The 17,731-nt window shown below is 41.0% G+C and overlaps 1 protein-coding gene across 2 annotated transcripts in view; it reads left to right on the forward strand.

Moving 5' to 3' along the window:
• Positions 1-15,706, forward strand: part of asap3 (ArfGAP with SH3 domain, ankyrin repeat and PH domain 3) — a 55,888-nt gene extending 40,182 nt beyond the window's left edge. For both annotated transcript variants that reach the window (XM_062962841.1, XM_062962842.1), the window contains 8 exons: positions 449-564; positions 1,726-1,793; positions 2,052-2,159; positions 4,475-4,688; positions 7,800-8,091; positions 9,552-9,720; positions 10,960-11,082; positions 13,020-15,706. In XM_062962841.1, the coding sequence (XP_062818911.1) occupies positions 449-564; positions 1,726-1,793; positions 2,052-2,159; positions 4,475-4,688; positions 7,800-8,091; positions 9,552-9,720; positions 10,960-11,082; positions 13,020-13,094 (1,165 nt within the window). In that variant the 3' untranslated portion in view covers positions 13,095-15,706. The remainder of the gene's footprint in view (positions 1-448; positions 565-1,725; positions 1,794-2,051; positions 2,160-4,474; positions 4,689-7,799; positions 8,092-9,551; positions 9,721-10,959; positions 11,083-13,019) is intronic.
• The last annotated feature ends 2,025 nt before the right edge of the window (positions 15,707-17,731 follow it).

The following is a 17,731-nucleotide window of genomic DNA, read 5'->3' on the forward strand; positions in this document are numbered from 1 at the left end:
CCAAATGCCGGCTGAGATCTTTTGGCACGGCACCCAGTGTGCCCATCACCACCGGGACCACCTGCACTGGTTTCTGCCAGAGTCTTTGCAGTTCAATCTTGAGGTCCTGATAGCGGCTGAGTTTTTCCTGTTGTTTTTCGTCAATGCGACTGTCACCTGGGATGGCAACATCAATGATCCATTATTATTATTATTATTATTATTATTATTATTATTATTATTACATTATTATTATTGTTGTTGTTGTTGTTGTTGTTGTTATCAACCAATTCAACATGGTTTGTGCCACAAAAACAAAGTTTCTGGAGTAGAGCAATGACTTCCAAAGTAAGGACTGCACAATTAAACAGGAAATCACACTTTCAAACCAGGCACAGGATTCTTTGTTGTGTCCTTCTTTAAAAGCAAGCTGGTGTGTGCTTTCCGTTCGTTTTGTGTCCGTGTGCAGGGGGAACCTGGACAGCCCTGCGCCCGACGGAAACACCGCACTGCATTATGGAGCCCAGTGCAACCAGCCCAACTGCATCAAACTCTTGCTGAAGGGAAAGGCCTCCACAAGCGCAGGTAGTAAAAGAGTCATTCTTAGAGTCATGTTAGGGTTAAAGAGCCAATAGGCGAGAAGACTACCTGGCATTTGAGATCCAGCCATGCGGTCGTGGTGAAGACGACAGACCGTGTAGTGGAGGATGGGTTGGCTTCCAGAGAGTATCCAAAGGCTATCAAAAGCATTTATTTATTATTTGTTTATTTACATTATTTATATTCCACCCTTCTCAGGGCGGATCACAATGCACCTATACATGGCAAACATCCCATGCCATTTAGACATACGACATATATAGACAGACACAGAGGCAATTTAACATTTTCCAACTTCCGGCTTCATGAGGGTATTATGCTCGATTCCGGCCACAGGGGGAGCTGCCGCTTCATTGTCCACTTGTGACACCGAGTCCTTGATGGAGTATTATTTATTTATTTATTTACAGTATTTATATCCCGCCCTTCTTTCTCACCCCGAAGGGGACTCAGGGCGGATCACATTATATACATATAGGGCAAACATTCAATGCCTTAACATAGAACAAAGACAGAGACAAACGCAGGCTCCGAGCTGGCCTCGAACTCATGACTTCTTGGTCAGAGTGATTTGTTGCAGCTGGCTGCTGCTGGCTGCTCACCAGCCTGCGCCACAGCCTGGGCCTTCCTCATTCCTTTCTGTGTGCTGCTGGAAGGCTTTTATGGTATCATAAATTAGTTAAATTAGCCTCCCCACATAAAACGGTACCTAAATTTCCTACTCGACAGACGCAACTGTCTTTTGGGCTGCATAGGTCAACAGCAAGCTAGGCTATTAATGGTCTAGAGCTCACTCTGACCCCAGCTGGCTTCGAACTCATGACCTCTCGGTCAGTAGTGATTTATTGCAGCCGGCTACGAACCAGCTGCACCACAGCCCGGTCCATAAATCTGCTATTTATTGCGTGGGGAAGTATTATCATTCCTAGAAAATGCATAGCTTCAAAATATTAGTAAAAGCATGAACTAATACAATTGTACATAGATACAATCTTTATTCGGAAAGTCATTCATGGTTCCAGGTATTCAAGTCAATAGTCTTGTGTGCTGTTTTGGAGCACATACATGGGAATATCAGAACCACCTTTTCCCTTCGTGTCGGGCTCCCTAGTTCAGGCGAGCTGTTGTTTTCTTTTCCATGGGCAGTAAATGCAGCTGGCGAAACACCTCTGGACGTGGCCAAAAAGTACAAGCATACCGAGTGTGAAGACCTGGTGAGTTGTGGGTGACCATTGACAGACATGTGGGAACGTTGCTTGGAATCTCAGACTCTCATTGGAGAGATCCAGGGTCAACTCCCTTCTCAACTATAGACTCTGTTATCATTAAGAAAAATGTAAGTAAAATTCAGTATTATTTGGATATAAACAACCACACTTGGATTAGATAAAAGCATACCTATTGATAAGGATTGGTGTCACCATGTCGGAAGATATAATAGTCTACTGATCATAACGGGCATCTCTTTGCAGCTGGAGCAAGCGCAGATGGGGCGGATGGTGGCCCCGATCCACGTGGACTATGATTGGGAAGCTCCTCAAGAGTTTTCTTACGACAGCGAAGACGAGCTGGATGAGAAGGTGCTTTATAATAATAATAATAATAATAATAATAACAACTTTATTTTTATACCCCACTCCATCTCCCCGGAGGGACTCGGAGCGGCTTACATGGGCCATGCCCGACAGCAATACAATAACAGCAATAAAACAGTAAAACAAATATCGAAAATAAGACAAATGTCACATCAATAAAACATCAACATCTTTACTCTGTGTTGTACATCTAAAGCTTTTTCACCTGTGCCTCGTATATAAAACAGGCATGCAAATCAGGTGGTTAAATCTGGTTCTTGGCAGAGGCTTTGAGACAGGACTGGTGTTGGTTCTATATGGGAACCAGATCTGGAGCCCAGAAACATTCCTTTGGAAAACTGCAAATCCTTGGAATCAGCCATTGGACCCTCCATGTGAGGGATGCTGAAGTTCACAATCCACAAAGTAAACATTGCAAACTCTGCTTTGTTGAATGTGTTGTTGAAGGCTTTCATGGCCAGGATCACAGGGTTGTTGTATGTCTTTCGGGCTGTGTGGCCATGTTCCAGAAGCATTCTCTCCTGACGTTTTGCCCACATCTATGGCAGGCATCCTCAGAGGTTGTGAGGTAAGGAGAAACTAGGCAAGGAAGGTTTATATATATCTGTCCAGGGTGTGAGAAGAGTTCTTTGTCAGTTGGAATGTTGCTTGAATGTTGCAGTTAATCACTCTAATACTGGTATTAAAAAAACTCAAAAATCAGAACAGTAGATGGGAAGCAACACTCTGAGGGCAGAGGAGCTCCAGGGATGACTAATGACTCTGAACAATGGATGCCCCCCAGGCAAGAGACGAACCTTTCCAATGCTAATTAGAGTGATTAACTGCAACATTCACGCAACATTCCAACTGACAAAGAATCATAGAATAGTAGAGTTGGAAGAGACCTCATGGGCCATCCAGTCCAACCCCATTCTGCCAAGAAGCAGGAAATCGCATTCAAAGCACCCCCGACAGATGGCCATCCAGCCTCTGCTTAAAAGCTTCCAAAGAAGGAGCCTCCACCACAGTCTTTCGGGCTGTGTGGCTATGTTCCAGAAGCATTCTCTCCTGACGTTTCGCCCACATCTATGGCAGGCATCCTCAGAGGTTGTGAGGCATGGAGAAACTAAGCAAGGAAGGTTGTTGTATGTCTTTCGGGCTGTGTGGCCATGTTCCAGAAGCATTCTCTCCTGACGTTTCGCCCACATCTATGGCAGGCATCCTCAGAGGTTGTGAGGTATGGATAAACTAAGTATACCTCACAACCTCTGAGGATGCCTGCCATAGATGTGGGCGAAACGTCAGGAGAGAATGCTTCTGGAACATGGCCACACAGCCCGAAAGACATACAACAACCCTGTGATTCTGGCCATGAAAGCCTTCGACAACACATTAAGCAAGGAAGGTTTATATATATCTGTGGGAAGTCCAGGGTGAGGGAAGTACTCTTGTCAGTACAAAATCTGGCTACCAGTATTAAAAAAACTCAAAAATCAGAACAGTAAATAAGAAGCAACACTCTGAGACATGGGAACTAGGGGCAGCTAACAAAGGATGGCCCCAGGCAGAAAGTAGCCAGTAGATGAAGCCATTCAATGCAAATTAGGGTGATTAATTGGAATATTTACGCTGACCTCCAACTGTCGAGAGTTCTTCCCTTACCCTCGACTTCCCACAGATATATATAAACATTTCTTGCTTAGTTTTTCCATACCTCACAACCTCTGGGGGTGACTGCCATAGATGTGGGCGAAACGTCAGGAGAGAATGCTTCTGGAACATGGCCAGAGAGTCACACAACAACCCTCTTGAGGGCCATTTTTGTGGTGCAGGTGTTGGTAGTTTTTGTTAAAAAGCAATTAAAGAGTATGTCATTAATACTGTGTTGTATTATTCATAAAAAGTTAACAGGCAATGAATAATATGTTGCTCTTTAAAATATGTTTTCATGTTCTTGGCTGGGCTATACAGTCACATTTTACAGTTTTGACCTCCTCTCTGGCCTTTACTTTTCTTTTCAAGCCTGGTTTTCATTCCTGGTGACCATTTACATCTCCTGTTCAAACAGTGAATTGGGTGGCATCCTATACAAGGTTTTCTTTTTCTCATAAACATGATTGGATATAAGGCTGGCCTCATCCCAGACTTTCATTCCGGCCCTGGAGCCCCTAGTGGCGCAGTGGGTTAAACCCTTCTGCTGGCAGAACTGCTGTCCAACAAGTCGGTGGTTCGAATCCGTGGAGAGCAGGTGAGCTTCCTCTGTCATCTCCAGCTCCCCAACACACAACAACCCTCTGCTTTGTTGCTTCCTCTGGCAGGTGAGTCCTCTTCAGCGGTCCTTTGGGTCCTCGCCTTCTCCAACCCTGGACCAGCCTGCCCTCTTTCCTCCAAACAGATGGAGCTGCTCAGGCATGGACATCACCAACAAGACCTACGAAAGCCTCCTGGTCCCGTCGCGGCCTGGCAGCGAGGAGACCCCTCCGCCTCTGCCCCTCAAGAAACCCACCAGAGGAAGTTCCCTCACAAAGACAGGTCAGCCAAAAGCAGCTACCCTGTTTCCCTGAAAATAAGACATCCTCGGAAAATAAGACCTCGTAGAAGTTTGGCTGAATTGCTAAATATAAGGCCTCCCCCGAAAGTAAGACCTAGCAAAGTTTTTGTTTGGAAGCATGCAGGATCGATAAATGTACATACCATAGATTGTTGTACATGGAAATAAAGGTAGTAACAAGAAGTAATAATGTGTTGTCGAAGGCTTTCATGGCCAGGATCACAGGGTTGTTGTATGTCTTTCGGGCTGTGTGGCCATGTTCCAGAAGCATTCTCTCCTGACGTTTCGCCCACATCTATGGCAGGCATCCTCAGAGGTTGTGAGGTATGGAGAAAACTAAGCAAAGAGGTTAATATGTATCTGTGGAAAGTCTAGGGTGAGAGAGGTCAGTGTGAATGTTGTGTAGTTAATCACTTTAATTAGCATTGAAAAGCTTATCTGCTGTCTTCTTCCTGCCTCTGGGGCATCCTTTGTTTAGAGTCGTTAACTGCCCTAGGTTGATTCATGTCTGGAAATCCTCTGTTTTCAGAGTATTGCTTTTTATTTACTGTTCTGATTTTTGAGTTTTTTAATACTGGTAGCCAGATTTTGTTCATTTTCATGGTTTCTTCCTTTCTGTTGAAGTTGTCCACATGCTTGTGGATTTCAATGGCTTCTCTGTGTCGTCTGACATGATAGTTGTTAGAATGGTCCAGCATTTTTGTGTTCTCAAATAGTATTCTGTGTCCAGGCTGGTTCATCAAATGCTCTGCTATGGCTGATTTCTCTGGTTGAATTAGTCTGCAGTGCCTTTCATGTTCTTTGACTCTTGTTTGGGCAATGCTGCGTTTGGTGGTCCCTATGTAGACTTGTCCACAGCTGCATGGGATCCGGTAGACTCCTGCAGAAGAGAGAGGATCCCTCTTGTCCTTCGCTGACCGTAGCATTTGTTGGATTTTCTTCGTGGGTCTGTAGATAGTTTGTAGGTTGTGCTTCTTCATCAGCTTCCCTATGCGGTCAGTAGTTCCCTTGATGAACTTTATTAGAACTTTCTTCTTGTATCCCACCTCCATCTCCCAGAAGGGACTCAGGGCAGCTTACACAGGGACAAGCCCAACAGCAACATAAATTTACATACAAACAGAAATTTAAAAACAGTAATTTAAAAACAGTATAGCAATAAAATATAATATGGACATTCTTGAAAGGGTTCACAGTTTGGTTACGCTGGTTTGTGATGACAACTACTGTCCAGTAGATAATAAATTTTCATTTTTAAAAAAATTCAACCATAAATTTGAATGTATGTGGAAAAATAATACATCCCCTGAAAATAAGACCTAGCGCATCTTTGGGAGCAAAAATGAATATAAGACACTGTCTTATTTTCGGGGAAACAGGGTATGATTATTAGAGAAACTTGCGACCCTCTGAACAAATCCTTTTGAAATGTGCCACGTTGTATATCTAAAAAGTCACAGATATCTATACAGTACAAAGAAGGTAAACAAGGTTGTGTCTGTTAAGTCACAGTAATATTATGGATATATATCCACCGAAATATTGACACGTAGCAGTGTAGTGTTTCTAAAGTTGATATTTCAGGATTAAATTCCCACAAGTATGTGTTCATATAACAAAACAGTTTGAGTTTTAATTACTCTGCTGCTTAAAGTATATAATGCAAAACAGTTAGAGTTCAATTCACTCTTTCGCGACTTGTTATAACAATATTATAATTGCACAGTATGTTGCAAGTAGTTGTCTTCTTTCTCTTTTTTGCATATGAGGAGAAGGTTGGTAAGTAGAAATGAAGGAAGTCTCTGATATGAGAAATGTTTGTTGTGTCCTTAAAGGGATGCACGACAAAGAGTCCTGGGTTTTTTTCTTCTTTGTTTCGGGTCAAGCCCTTCTTCAGGTTTTTTTTTAAGGCCAATTATGTTGCAGAGACTCTATATTCTCCTTGAATTCTCATTCATTCATTCAATTCCTACGTGGCTCTACATAGAGTGTAGAACTAAGGTTTTTTGTTTTCCGTAGTGAGCGGAATCAAAACTCAAACTGTTTTGTTATATGAACACATACTTGTGGGAATTTAATCCTGAAATATCAACTTTAGAAACACTACACTGCTACGTGTCAATATATATGCATAATATTACTGTGACTTAACAGACACAACCTTGTTTACCCACGTTGTATATCTCCCATCCAAAAGAGATGATGATGGCAACACGTTACATCTTGCAGTTGCAATTGAATCAAAATGCAAAGCTGTGCTGCCATGACTCCAGGCTCGCATGGAATGAATGACGTGGTAGGGGAACAAGCGGTCTTGGCTGCAAGGGTCAGATTAAGGAGGTCGAGACCCAGAAGTCTCCTCTTGACTGACTTGCTTGCCGCCCTCCAGATGTTTGGGCCTCCAACTCCTAGAAGCCCTAGCCAGCTGTTCCAATGGCTGGGGATTCTGGTGTCCGAAGTCCAAAACAATGAAAAGATGTTCTACAGTAGAGTCTCACTTATCCAAGCTAAACGGGCTGGCAGAACCTTGGATAAGCGAATATCTTGGATAATAAGGAGGGATTAAGGAAAAGCCTATTAAGCATCAAATTTGGTTATGATTTTACAAATTAAGCACCAAAACATCGTGTCATACAACAAATTTGACAGAAAAGGTAGTTCAATACGCAGTGATGTTATGTTGTAATTACTGTATTTACGAATTTAGCACCAAAATATCATGATATATTGAAAACATTGACTACAAAAATGCCTTGGATAATCCAGAACCTTGGATAAATGAGACTCTACTGTACTTGGAAAACTAGAGTCTCGGGGAGCAAGTGAAGATTTGGGCAAAGAGAAGTGGTTAGCACAGGCATGGGCCAACTTTGGCACTCTGGGTATTTTGGATTTCAACTACCGGTTGTTAGGAATTGTGGGAATTGAAGTCCAAAACACCCGGAGAGCCGAAGTTGGCCCATGCCTGGGTTAGCATGACCTCCTTCCCGTGTTTCCTCCTGTCACGTAGTAGAGGCCTTGTCTCTCTGTCATTCTGAGCCTTGTCATAAATGGTTGTTGTTGTCTCACTCCCCTTTCCCAATTCCTTCTAGATGCTCCCGACTCCCTGACCCAGTCCCCGGATGCCTCTGATGTCTGGCACTCGCCCACTTCCGCTGCTCCTGGCCCAGTGGACACTGCAACGCCCAGGCCGCTGTCCAGCTTCCGCAACTCCGTGGAAGTCAAAGGCACGGCCTATTGGGAAACCTGCTGCGAGGCGGAGGGCCGGGCGCAACGGAGGCGGTCGGAGCCCACGCAGACAACAACAACAACAACAACGCCTCCGCCTCCGCCGTCTCCAGGCACCGCTCCGGAACAAGGGCCACTAACGCCCGTCCGGTTCAGGTGGGACTTGGACCTTAGCATTTGGGAAAAGGATTGAAAATCCGCCTCCTTAGGAGTTAGTAACAGCGTCTCATGGAACTGATTTGTGATAACTGGGGGCCCTGGTGGCACAGTGTGTTAAAGCGCTGAGCGGCTGAACTTGCGGATCAAAAGGTCCCAGGTTCAAACCCTGGGAGCGGAATGAGCGCCCGCTGTTAGCCCCAGCTCTTGCCAACCTAGCAGTTCGAAAACATGTCAATGTGAGTAGATCAATAGGTACCGATCCGGTGGGAAGGTAACAGCACTCCATGCAGTCACGCCAGCCACAAGACCTGGAGATGTCTATGGACAACGCCAGCTCTTCGGCTTAGAAATGGAGATGAGCACCAACCCCCAGAGTCAGATATGACTGGACTTAACATCAGGGGAAAACCCTTACCTTTTTTACCTTTGGTGTAGTGCAGGCATGGGCCAACTTCAGCCTTCCAGGTATTTTGGATTTCAACTCCCACAATTCCTAATATTTTCCGGCCAAAGTCGGGTTTTAAGCACACCTTTTTAACACGTGTTTTCCAGCTGTTAATCCGAATCTGTGCGCATTTTCCTTCAATAATAATAATAATAATAATAATAATAATAATAATAATAATAATTTTATTTTTATACCCCGCCTCCATCTCCCTGGGGGGACTAGGGGCTTACAAATACAGAACGAACATACACTAACATCAAGTACCGAATAAAAAACGCGCAAATGTAAATTAAAAAGACATAAAATAAAGTCACAATCATTAATAAAACACAGGTTTAATTGTGTGTTTATGTTTTAAAAGGGTAAGTATTACAGTTATTGTATCTCAGCACTCAGAGGCTGGTTGCCATGGAGAAATAGGCGGAGCCAACTGCTGTTTAGTGGAAGAAGTGCAGAGTTTAAAAAAGAGAGTCAAGTCTGTGCTCTGATAAGGCACAGGGAAGATTGATTCCAGGTTGATGGGATCAAGGAGACTCAGTTGTTCATTTTGAGTCAGTTTTAAATAAGTTTGGTGACTGATTTAATGTAGTCTGTGACCTGCTAAGGCACAGAGAATCTGTGATAGTATATCACAGGGGTGACTGTGGTTTGAAATCACTGGATAGTCCAAACATTGAAGTAATCGTTAGAAAGGAGCAGAGGAATAGGTTTTAACTACTTTAAGAAAAGAAGTGATACTTTAGAGAGTTTGATTCATCTCATTCTAGTATTGTAACTGTTAATAAGAATACCTCTAAGTGAGAAAAACATTGTAACCACTAAGCTCTGTACCTGAATAAACTTGTTATTGTCCTTCCAACATCTAAGCCTCTGTCACATATATCCTGACCCAAGTTACTCTACCCTTTAAAGTAAAAGGTCTCCTCCCTGAGTCTTTGGTGGTTTGCATCTTTCCAAATTGGTGTTAGTCGTTCATACCCCGTTACACTCGCCTTCTCTTCTTTTCCAGTTCAGAGAGCACCCGGTCCTACCGGAGGATCAGCGGTGGCTCCGTGGGCAAGTCTGGGGCCCCGCTTTCCCCACAGACGTCCAGTTGTCCAGACGACCTGCTGCCCAGCAAGGCCCCCGCCCTGATGCAGAGCCCTCCGCCGGTGCCGGTGCCCAGAAGGTTTGCTCCGGTGAGTTTGGGGAGATGACGGACGAGGGTCTCACTCGGCTACATTTCCACCCCAACGATGGCCATGCCAGTCACGTCTGATTTCAAAACAAAAACTGGAAATGCCATTAGTATCTGCACTTTTCTTAATAGCGATTATGCTTTTTGCAGTCACAAATGTGTACATTTACAGGGCGCTTGTAGACAGCGTCAAAATGTGGGACAAAAAATTGCAGGACCTGACAGCAAGTCCAAACATGATTGTTGTATTATTGTTTTTAGTTATTGATATGTGTTTTAAATTGTGATACTTTGTTTCTGTGTTGGGCTCAGACCCATGTTAGCCGCCCCAAGTCCCTTCGGGGAGATGGTGGCGGGATAGAAAAATAAAGTATTATTATTATTATTATTATTATTATTATTATTATTATTGTGAGCTGCCTCAAGTCCCTTCGGGGAGATGGTGGTGGGATAGAAAAATATTATTATTATTATTATTATTATTATTATTATTATTATTATTATTGTGAGCCACCCTGAGTCCCTCTGAGGAGATGGTGGCGGGATAGAAAAATATTATTATTATTATTATTATTATTATTATTATTATTATTATTATTATTATTGTGAGCCACCCCGAGTCCCTTCGGGGAGATGGTGGCGGGATAGAAAATTATTATTATTATTATTATTATTATTATTATTATTATTATTGTTGTTGTTGTGAGCCACCCCGAGTCCCTCCAGGGAGATTGTGGCAGGATAGAAAAATAAAGTATTATTATTATTATTATTATTATTATTATTATTATTATTATTGTGAGCCGCCCCGAGTCCCTTCGGGGAGATGGTGGCGGGATAGAAAAATAAAGTATTATTATTATTATTATTAACTGTCAGAAGCGACTTGAGAGCATATTGCAAGTCACTTCTATTGTGAGAGAATTGGCTGTCTACAGAGACGTTGCCCAGGGGATGCTGGGAGGCTTCTCTCATGTCTCTACAAGTTAGAGCTGACAGACGGGAGCTCACCCTGTCTCACGGATTCAAACTGGCAACCTTCAGGTCAGCAGTTCAGCTGGCACAAGGGTTTAACCCATTGCACCACCGTGGCTCTACTATATAATCCAGGTCAAAGTTAATGTGGATTGTCTGCTTTGATAATCTGGATTATATGGCGGTGTAGGAAGTGCGTTTCACCGAAAAAAGGAAGAGGAAGCATTGCAGTCTCCATGGTCCTGATAAGCTTTGGTGTTTGCAGGCCAAAGGACGGCCAAAGCGGGTCATGGCTTTGGCCGACTGCAGAGGAGACCGAGCCCGGGAGTTGACGTTCTCCAAGGGCGAGGTGATCGTGGTGACGCGAGAAGAGGACGAGCAGAATTGGGTGAGTGTGACCTCTTCTTCACTGGACAGAGACAAATTTGGTTTCCAGCTGGGATTTAGATCATTATATCAATATGCCGGAAGAGTGGAGGACTACTCCCAAATATTTGAAACAAGGGACCTGCTCAATTTTGTTTCCATCTATAGTCCAGTGGTGGGGCTCAGGTCTTTTAGCAAACACCACGATTTTCGTTTTCTGATAGTTGAGTTGTAACTGTTCATCCCTACAATATTGTGCTAATGCTTTCAAAGCCCTTTTGAGGCCGATTGGAGTTCTTGAAATCAGTGCTGCATCGTCTGCATATCGTAGGGTGGAGATATGTCTCCCGGAGAGTTTTGGAGAGTGAAAGTCCATTGTAATTGGTCGAACATAGAGTTGATGTAGAGCAGGGGTCCTCAAACTTTTTAAGCCGAGGGCCGGTCCACAATCCTTCAGACTGTTGAGGGGCCAGATTATCATTTGGAAAAAAAATACAAACAAATTCCGATGCACACTGCACATGTCTTATTTGTAGTGCAAAAACAACAACAACAACAACAACAACAACGAAAGAACAATACAATATTTAAAAATAAAGATAATTTTAACCATCATATATTTATCAGGATTTTCAATGGGAAGTGTGCTCCTGCTTCTGGCCAATGAGATAGTCAAGTTAATTAGGGTTGTTGTTGTTGTTGTTGTTGTTGTGTGCCTTCAAGTCATTTCAGACTTTGGGCGAGCCTAAGTCTAAAATGTATTTATTTATTATTTATTTATGTACTGCATTTATTTACTACATTTGTATCACACCCTTCTCACCCCAAAGGGGACTCAGAGTGGCTTACAAATTATATGTACATACAATATATTATATTATTAGCATAGCACAATATTAGCATTATATATTACTATATTGAACTATACCACTATACTGTAATATTATTAGTAATATTATATGTAATATAGAATATATAATTAATATTATTATATGGTATTATTATTAGTGTTATATTGTACTACATTATAATATTATTATCAATGTTATATGTACATACAATATATTATATTATTAGCATAGCACAATATTAGCATTATATATTACTATATTGAACTATACCACTATACTGTAATATTATTAGTAATATTATATGTAATATAGAATATATAATTAATATTATTATATGGTATTATTATTAGTGTTATATTGTATTATATTATAATATTATTATCAATATTATATGTACATACAATATATTATATTATTAGCATAGCACAATATTAGCATTATATATTACTATATTGAACTATACCACTATACTGTAATATTATTAGTAATATTATATGTAATATAGAATATATAATTAATATTATTATATGGTATTATTATTAGTGTTATATTGTATTATATTATAATATTATTATCAATATTATATGTATATACAATATATTATATTATAAAACTGAGGGCGGGGGCCAGGTCAATGACCTCGGAGGGCCTTAGTTTGGGGCCTTAGTTTGGGGACCCCTGATGTAGAGGTTGAATAATAATGGTAAATAATTCAATTTTATAATGATTTTTTTTTTAAAAAAAAATTAATTATAATTTTATTGTTATTAATGAAGTCTGACATGGATGTACAGAACTGGGTACCCCTGTTACGAGCTGGTCATTGACCGTAATAAAAGTTTACTTACTTACTATATCAATATAGTAAGTAAGTAAACTTTTTGATATAATGATCTAAATCAGGCGTGGGCCAACTTGGGCCCTCCAGGTGTTTTGGACTTCAACTCCCACAATTCCTAACAGCCTACCGGCTGTTAGGAATTGTGGGAGTTGAAGTCCAAAACACCTGGAGGGCCCAAGTTGGCCCATGCCTGATCTAAATGACCACATGTTTTTGCATCCAGCCTATGTTGTTCTTCCACCTTGTTGCCCTTTTTTGTCTTCCCAGATCGGCTTCATTGAAGGCGACGGCACAAGGACGGGCTCCTTTCCGTCCAGCTTTGTCCATCCTTTGCAGGACTGATGACCGGACCTCAGATGCATCTATTCTTCAACTGGAGAGATGGACCACAAACTCCTCGAGTTGGAAGAGAAAGCACCTGCCACCCAGTCTAACCCCCTTGTGCCATGCAGGAAAAGCACCATTAAAGTACCCCGGACAGATGGCCATCCAGCCTCTGCTTAAAACTCTCGGAGAGGCAGAGAGTTCCACTGCTGAACAGCTCTTCTTACAGTCAGGAAGTTCCTCCTAATGTTCAATGGAATCTCCTTTCCTGTAATTTGAACCCATGGCTCCATTGTGTCCAAGGCAACAGAAAGCAAGCTTGTTCCTTCTTCCTTATAACAATACAATATGCTTTTTTGGACTCCTAAACTTACTGAAACAACCTAATTATATATTATACAGTATATACTTGAGTACAGTAGAGTCTCACTTATCCAACATAAACGGGCCGGCAGAACGTTGGATAAGCAAACATGTTGGATAATAAGAATGGATTAAGGAAAAGCCGATTAAACATCAAATTAGGTTATGCTTTTACAAATTAAGCACCAAAACATCATGTTAGACAACAAATGTGACAGAAAAAGTAGTTCAATATGCAGTAATGCTATGTAGTAATTACTGTATTTACGAATTTAGCACCAAAATGTCACGATGTATTGAAAACATTGACTACAAAAATGCCTTGGATAATCCAGAACGTTGGATAAGCGAATATGTTGGATGATAAGGAGGGATTAAGGAAAAGCCTATTAAACATCAAATTAGGTTATGCTTTTACAAATTATGCACCAAAACATCATGTTATACAACAAATGTGACAGAAAAAGTAGTTCAATACGCAGTAATGCTATGTAGTAATTACTGTATTTACGAATTTAGCACCAAAATGTCATGATGTATTGAAAACATTGACTACAAAAATGCCTTGGATAATCCAGAACGTTGGATAAGCGAATATGTTGGATGATAAGGAGGGATTAAGGAAAAGCCGATTAAACATCAAATTAGGTTATGCTTTTACAAATTAAGCACCAAAACATCATGTTAGACAACAAATGTGACAGAAAAAGTAGTTCAATACGCAGTAATGCTGTGTAGTAATTACTGTAATTATGAATTTAGCGCCAAAATGTCACGATGTATTGAAAACATTGACTACAAAAATGCGTTGGATAATCCAGAACGTTGGATAAGCGAGTGTTGGATAAGTGGGACTCTACTGTATTTAGACATGTCCATCATGTCTCCTCCTTCTCTTCTGCAGGCTAAACATGCCCAGCTCTTTAGGCCACTCCTCAGAGGGATTATTCCTGGTCTCCAGACCTTGAACCAGTCCTGATCTGATGTCTGAATATACAAACACTGGCATGCCGATTTGCCCGGTTTCCTCTTGAGCCTGGTTGCCACCAAACATCATCTGGTGGTGATGTCTCTGTGACGAATGCACGTGGGAGGCTTTTGACTTTCAGAACTCGTTCTCGTGGACCAGGAAGGATCACGGATGGTCCCAAGGTTGGAATGTCCATCTCCATCATAGACGTGGATTTGCTTTGGTCTCTGCTGATCTGCGTTGCGTCGTTTGCAAAATTGCCGAATGGACTCTCTTCTGGCGAGAAGGACATTCACCATGTCGTGCTTCAAACGGTGGTTGCATTCTGGCTTTCCTCTTAGGACTGCAGAAATACATGGGAAGCTTTGACGTGGTTTCCCAACGGATCAGAACGACCACGTATCCTACCCCAACCCCTCTGAATCCATTGTCTTCCAGGGAAAAAAGCTCTTTCCCTCCAGAAACCCTGTCTTCCTCTCTTCATCCCGATGTCAAGTCTTTTTTCCTACTATGAAATGCCTCTAAAATGCAGAACTTTCTGGGAATTTAGTTGAACTCACAACGAATGGAAGTTAATGGGACGAGTTAAGTTGTGGCTTCATTGCCATGCGAATAAGTGCAACCCAATATTTTTATGAGCAGGACGACAAGTGTGGAAAATCCTTTCCCCAAAATTATACTTTCTTGGTTGCATCGTAAACATTGGAAAAACTTTTTCTGAGTGTGGAAAATCCTTTTCCCGAAATTGTATTTTCTTTCTTGCATCGTAAACATTGGAAAAACGTCCTTCTGGAGGGCGGCTTAAGTGCAGGTTTTTGTTTTGTTTGTTTCCGATTATAAGATGTTTGTGTGTTTTTAAAATCAAAACAATGAAGGGCATCACCGTGAATATAATACACAAAGAAACTGAAACATTTGAAAGAAACTCTAGCCTGAATCACTATATTTTTCTGGCCAGTAAACAAACTTTGATGGGCCAAGAACCACTTTCCCATAGGACTCTATTGGAGCCAGGCATCGTCCCCTTTTTCTGCCTAATTCTCGTATCTTACATTTGTTCTCATTGAAATGCATTCTGTTAGTTTTGTCCAATCATCTCGCTAACCCGTTGCCTTCATGAAACCGTTTTGAGTCCTCTCTCCTCGACCAGAACCTCCCTCGTCTCTTTCGGACCAGTACCACCAGTTTGCTGCTCTGTAATCATATTTTTCTCCCAAAATGGAAAATACTTTGTTGACTATGCCACCCAAGGAATGTTTTGTGGTTGATCACCGTTTCTAATAAAGTTTATATAAAACTTTTGTGTAATTCTTCACTCCTTTCAGGAAAGACATGTCAGAGCCATGCAAAACTTTTGTGTAATTGGAGACCAGGTGTAGGTTATTATCAGTGACTCTGTTTTACTGAAAGGTGGGAGGTTCAAATCCGGGGAGCAGGGTGAGCTCCTGCTGTTAGCCCCAGCTTCTGACAACTTGGCAGTTTGAAAATATGTAAATGGTTTTTTTTTTCATTTACATACTGTAGAGTCTCACTTATCCAAGCAAAACGGGCCGGCAGAACCTTGGATAAGCGAATATCTTGGATAATAAGGAGGGATTAAGGAAAAGCCGATCGAACATCAAATTAGGTTATGATTTTACAAATTAAGCAGTAATAGTATTAGGGTGCAAAGATAAATAAAAAAAGAGAGAGAGAAAACATGTAAATGTGAGTAGATCAATAGGTACCGTTCCAATGCGCCATGCAGTCATACCAATGGCCACATGACTTTGGAGGTGTCTAAGGACAACGCCGGCTCTTGGGCTTAGGAATGGAGATGAGTACCAACCCCTAGGGTCAGGCACAAATAGACTTCATGCCAACTTCATTACCTATACTTTAGAAACACTTTAGAAATAAAATGCCAGAGCATCTCAGTTTTGTAATTACCATATATACTCGAGTATAAGCCGACCCGAATATAAGCCGAGGCACCTAATTTTGCCACAAAAAAACTGGGAAAACATTGACTCCAGTATAAGCCGAGGGTGGGAAATTTCAGCAATAAAAATAGATACCAATAAAATGACATTAATTGAGGCATCAGTAGGTTAAATGTTTTTGAATATTTACATAAAGCTCAAATTTAAGATAAGACTCTCCGACTCTGATCAAATCATTATTCTCATCTTCTTCAATGTAAATGTGCTTATGTATCCTTTTAATAATAATAGAGTAAAATAATACATGTAATAATAATAATAATAATAAATACAGGAAAATAATACAAGCAATAATAAATAGAGTAAAATAATAAATGCAACAATAATAAGATCAGAAATAATGTATTAATTCAGTAGAGTCTCACTTATCCAACACTTGCTTATCCAACATTCTGGATTATCCAACACATTTTTGTAGTCAATGTTTTCAATGCATTGTGATATTTTGGTGCTAAATTCATAAATACAGTAATTACTACATAGCATTACTGCGTATTGAACTACTTTTTCTGCCAAATTTGTTGTCTAACATGATGTTTTAGTGCTTAATTTGTAAAATCATAACCTAATTTGATGTTTAATAGGCTTTTCCTTAATACCTCCTTATTATCCAACATATTCGCTTATCCAACATTCTGCCGGCCCGTTTAGCTTGGATAAGTGAGACTCTACTGTAATAATAATAAAAATAGAGTAAAATGAACGTAATAGTAGCAACAATAATAGAGAAATAATAAATGTAATAATACCAACAATAATAGAGAAAAATAATAAATGTAATAATACCAATAATAATAGAGAAAAATAATAAATGTACCATATATTCTCGAGTATAAGCTGACCCAAATATAAGCCAACCAGTAACCTTCACCCGAGTATAAGCCGAGGGGCCTTTTTCAGTCTTAAAAAAAGGGCTGAAAAATTAGGCTTATACTCGAGTATATACAGTAATTTTGAACCACTTTTTAATGGGGTTGTTGTGTGTCTTTCGGGCTGTGTGGCCATGTTCCAGAAGCATTCTCTCCTGACGTTTCGCCCACATCTATGGCAGGCATCCTCAGAGGTTGTGAGGTATGGATGGCACATCCCTAGTAAATAGCAATAGTTCACCCCAAAGTGCAGATGCTCATGATGGTAAGTGTCCACTCATACATACATGCACTTCCACTCCCAAAAGCAGCAAATACATGGAAATTGCTTGCAAACGTGACTCTGTGGAATTGCCAAACGAGAAGCTCCAACTGCTTTGGCGAGATAGGAAAGAGCAGCCAGGGCCCAGCCTCTCCCACTTCTCCCCTGCTAATCTGAACCCGACTTGGAAGCCTGAAAAAAATATTCTG

The sequence above is a fragment of the Anolis carolinensis genome, unplaced genomic scaffold (assembly GCF_035594765.1).
Source record: "Anolis carolinensis isolate JA03-04 unplaced genomic scaffold, rAnoCar3.1.pri scaffold_10, whole genome shotgun sequence".
Taxonomy (NCBI): domain Eukaryota; kingdom Metazoa; phylum Chordata; class Lepidosauria; order Squamata; family Dactyloidae; genus Anolis; species Anolis carolinensis.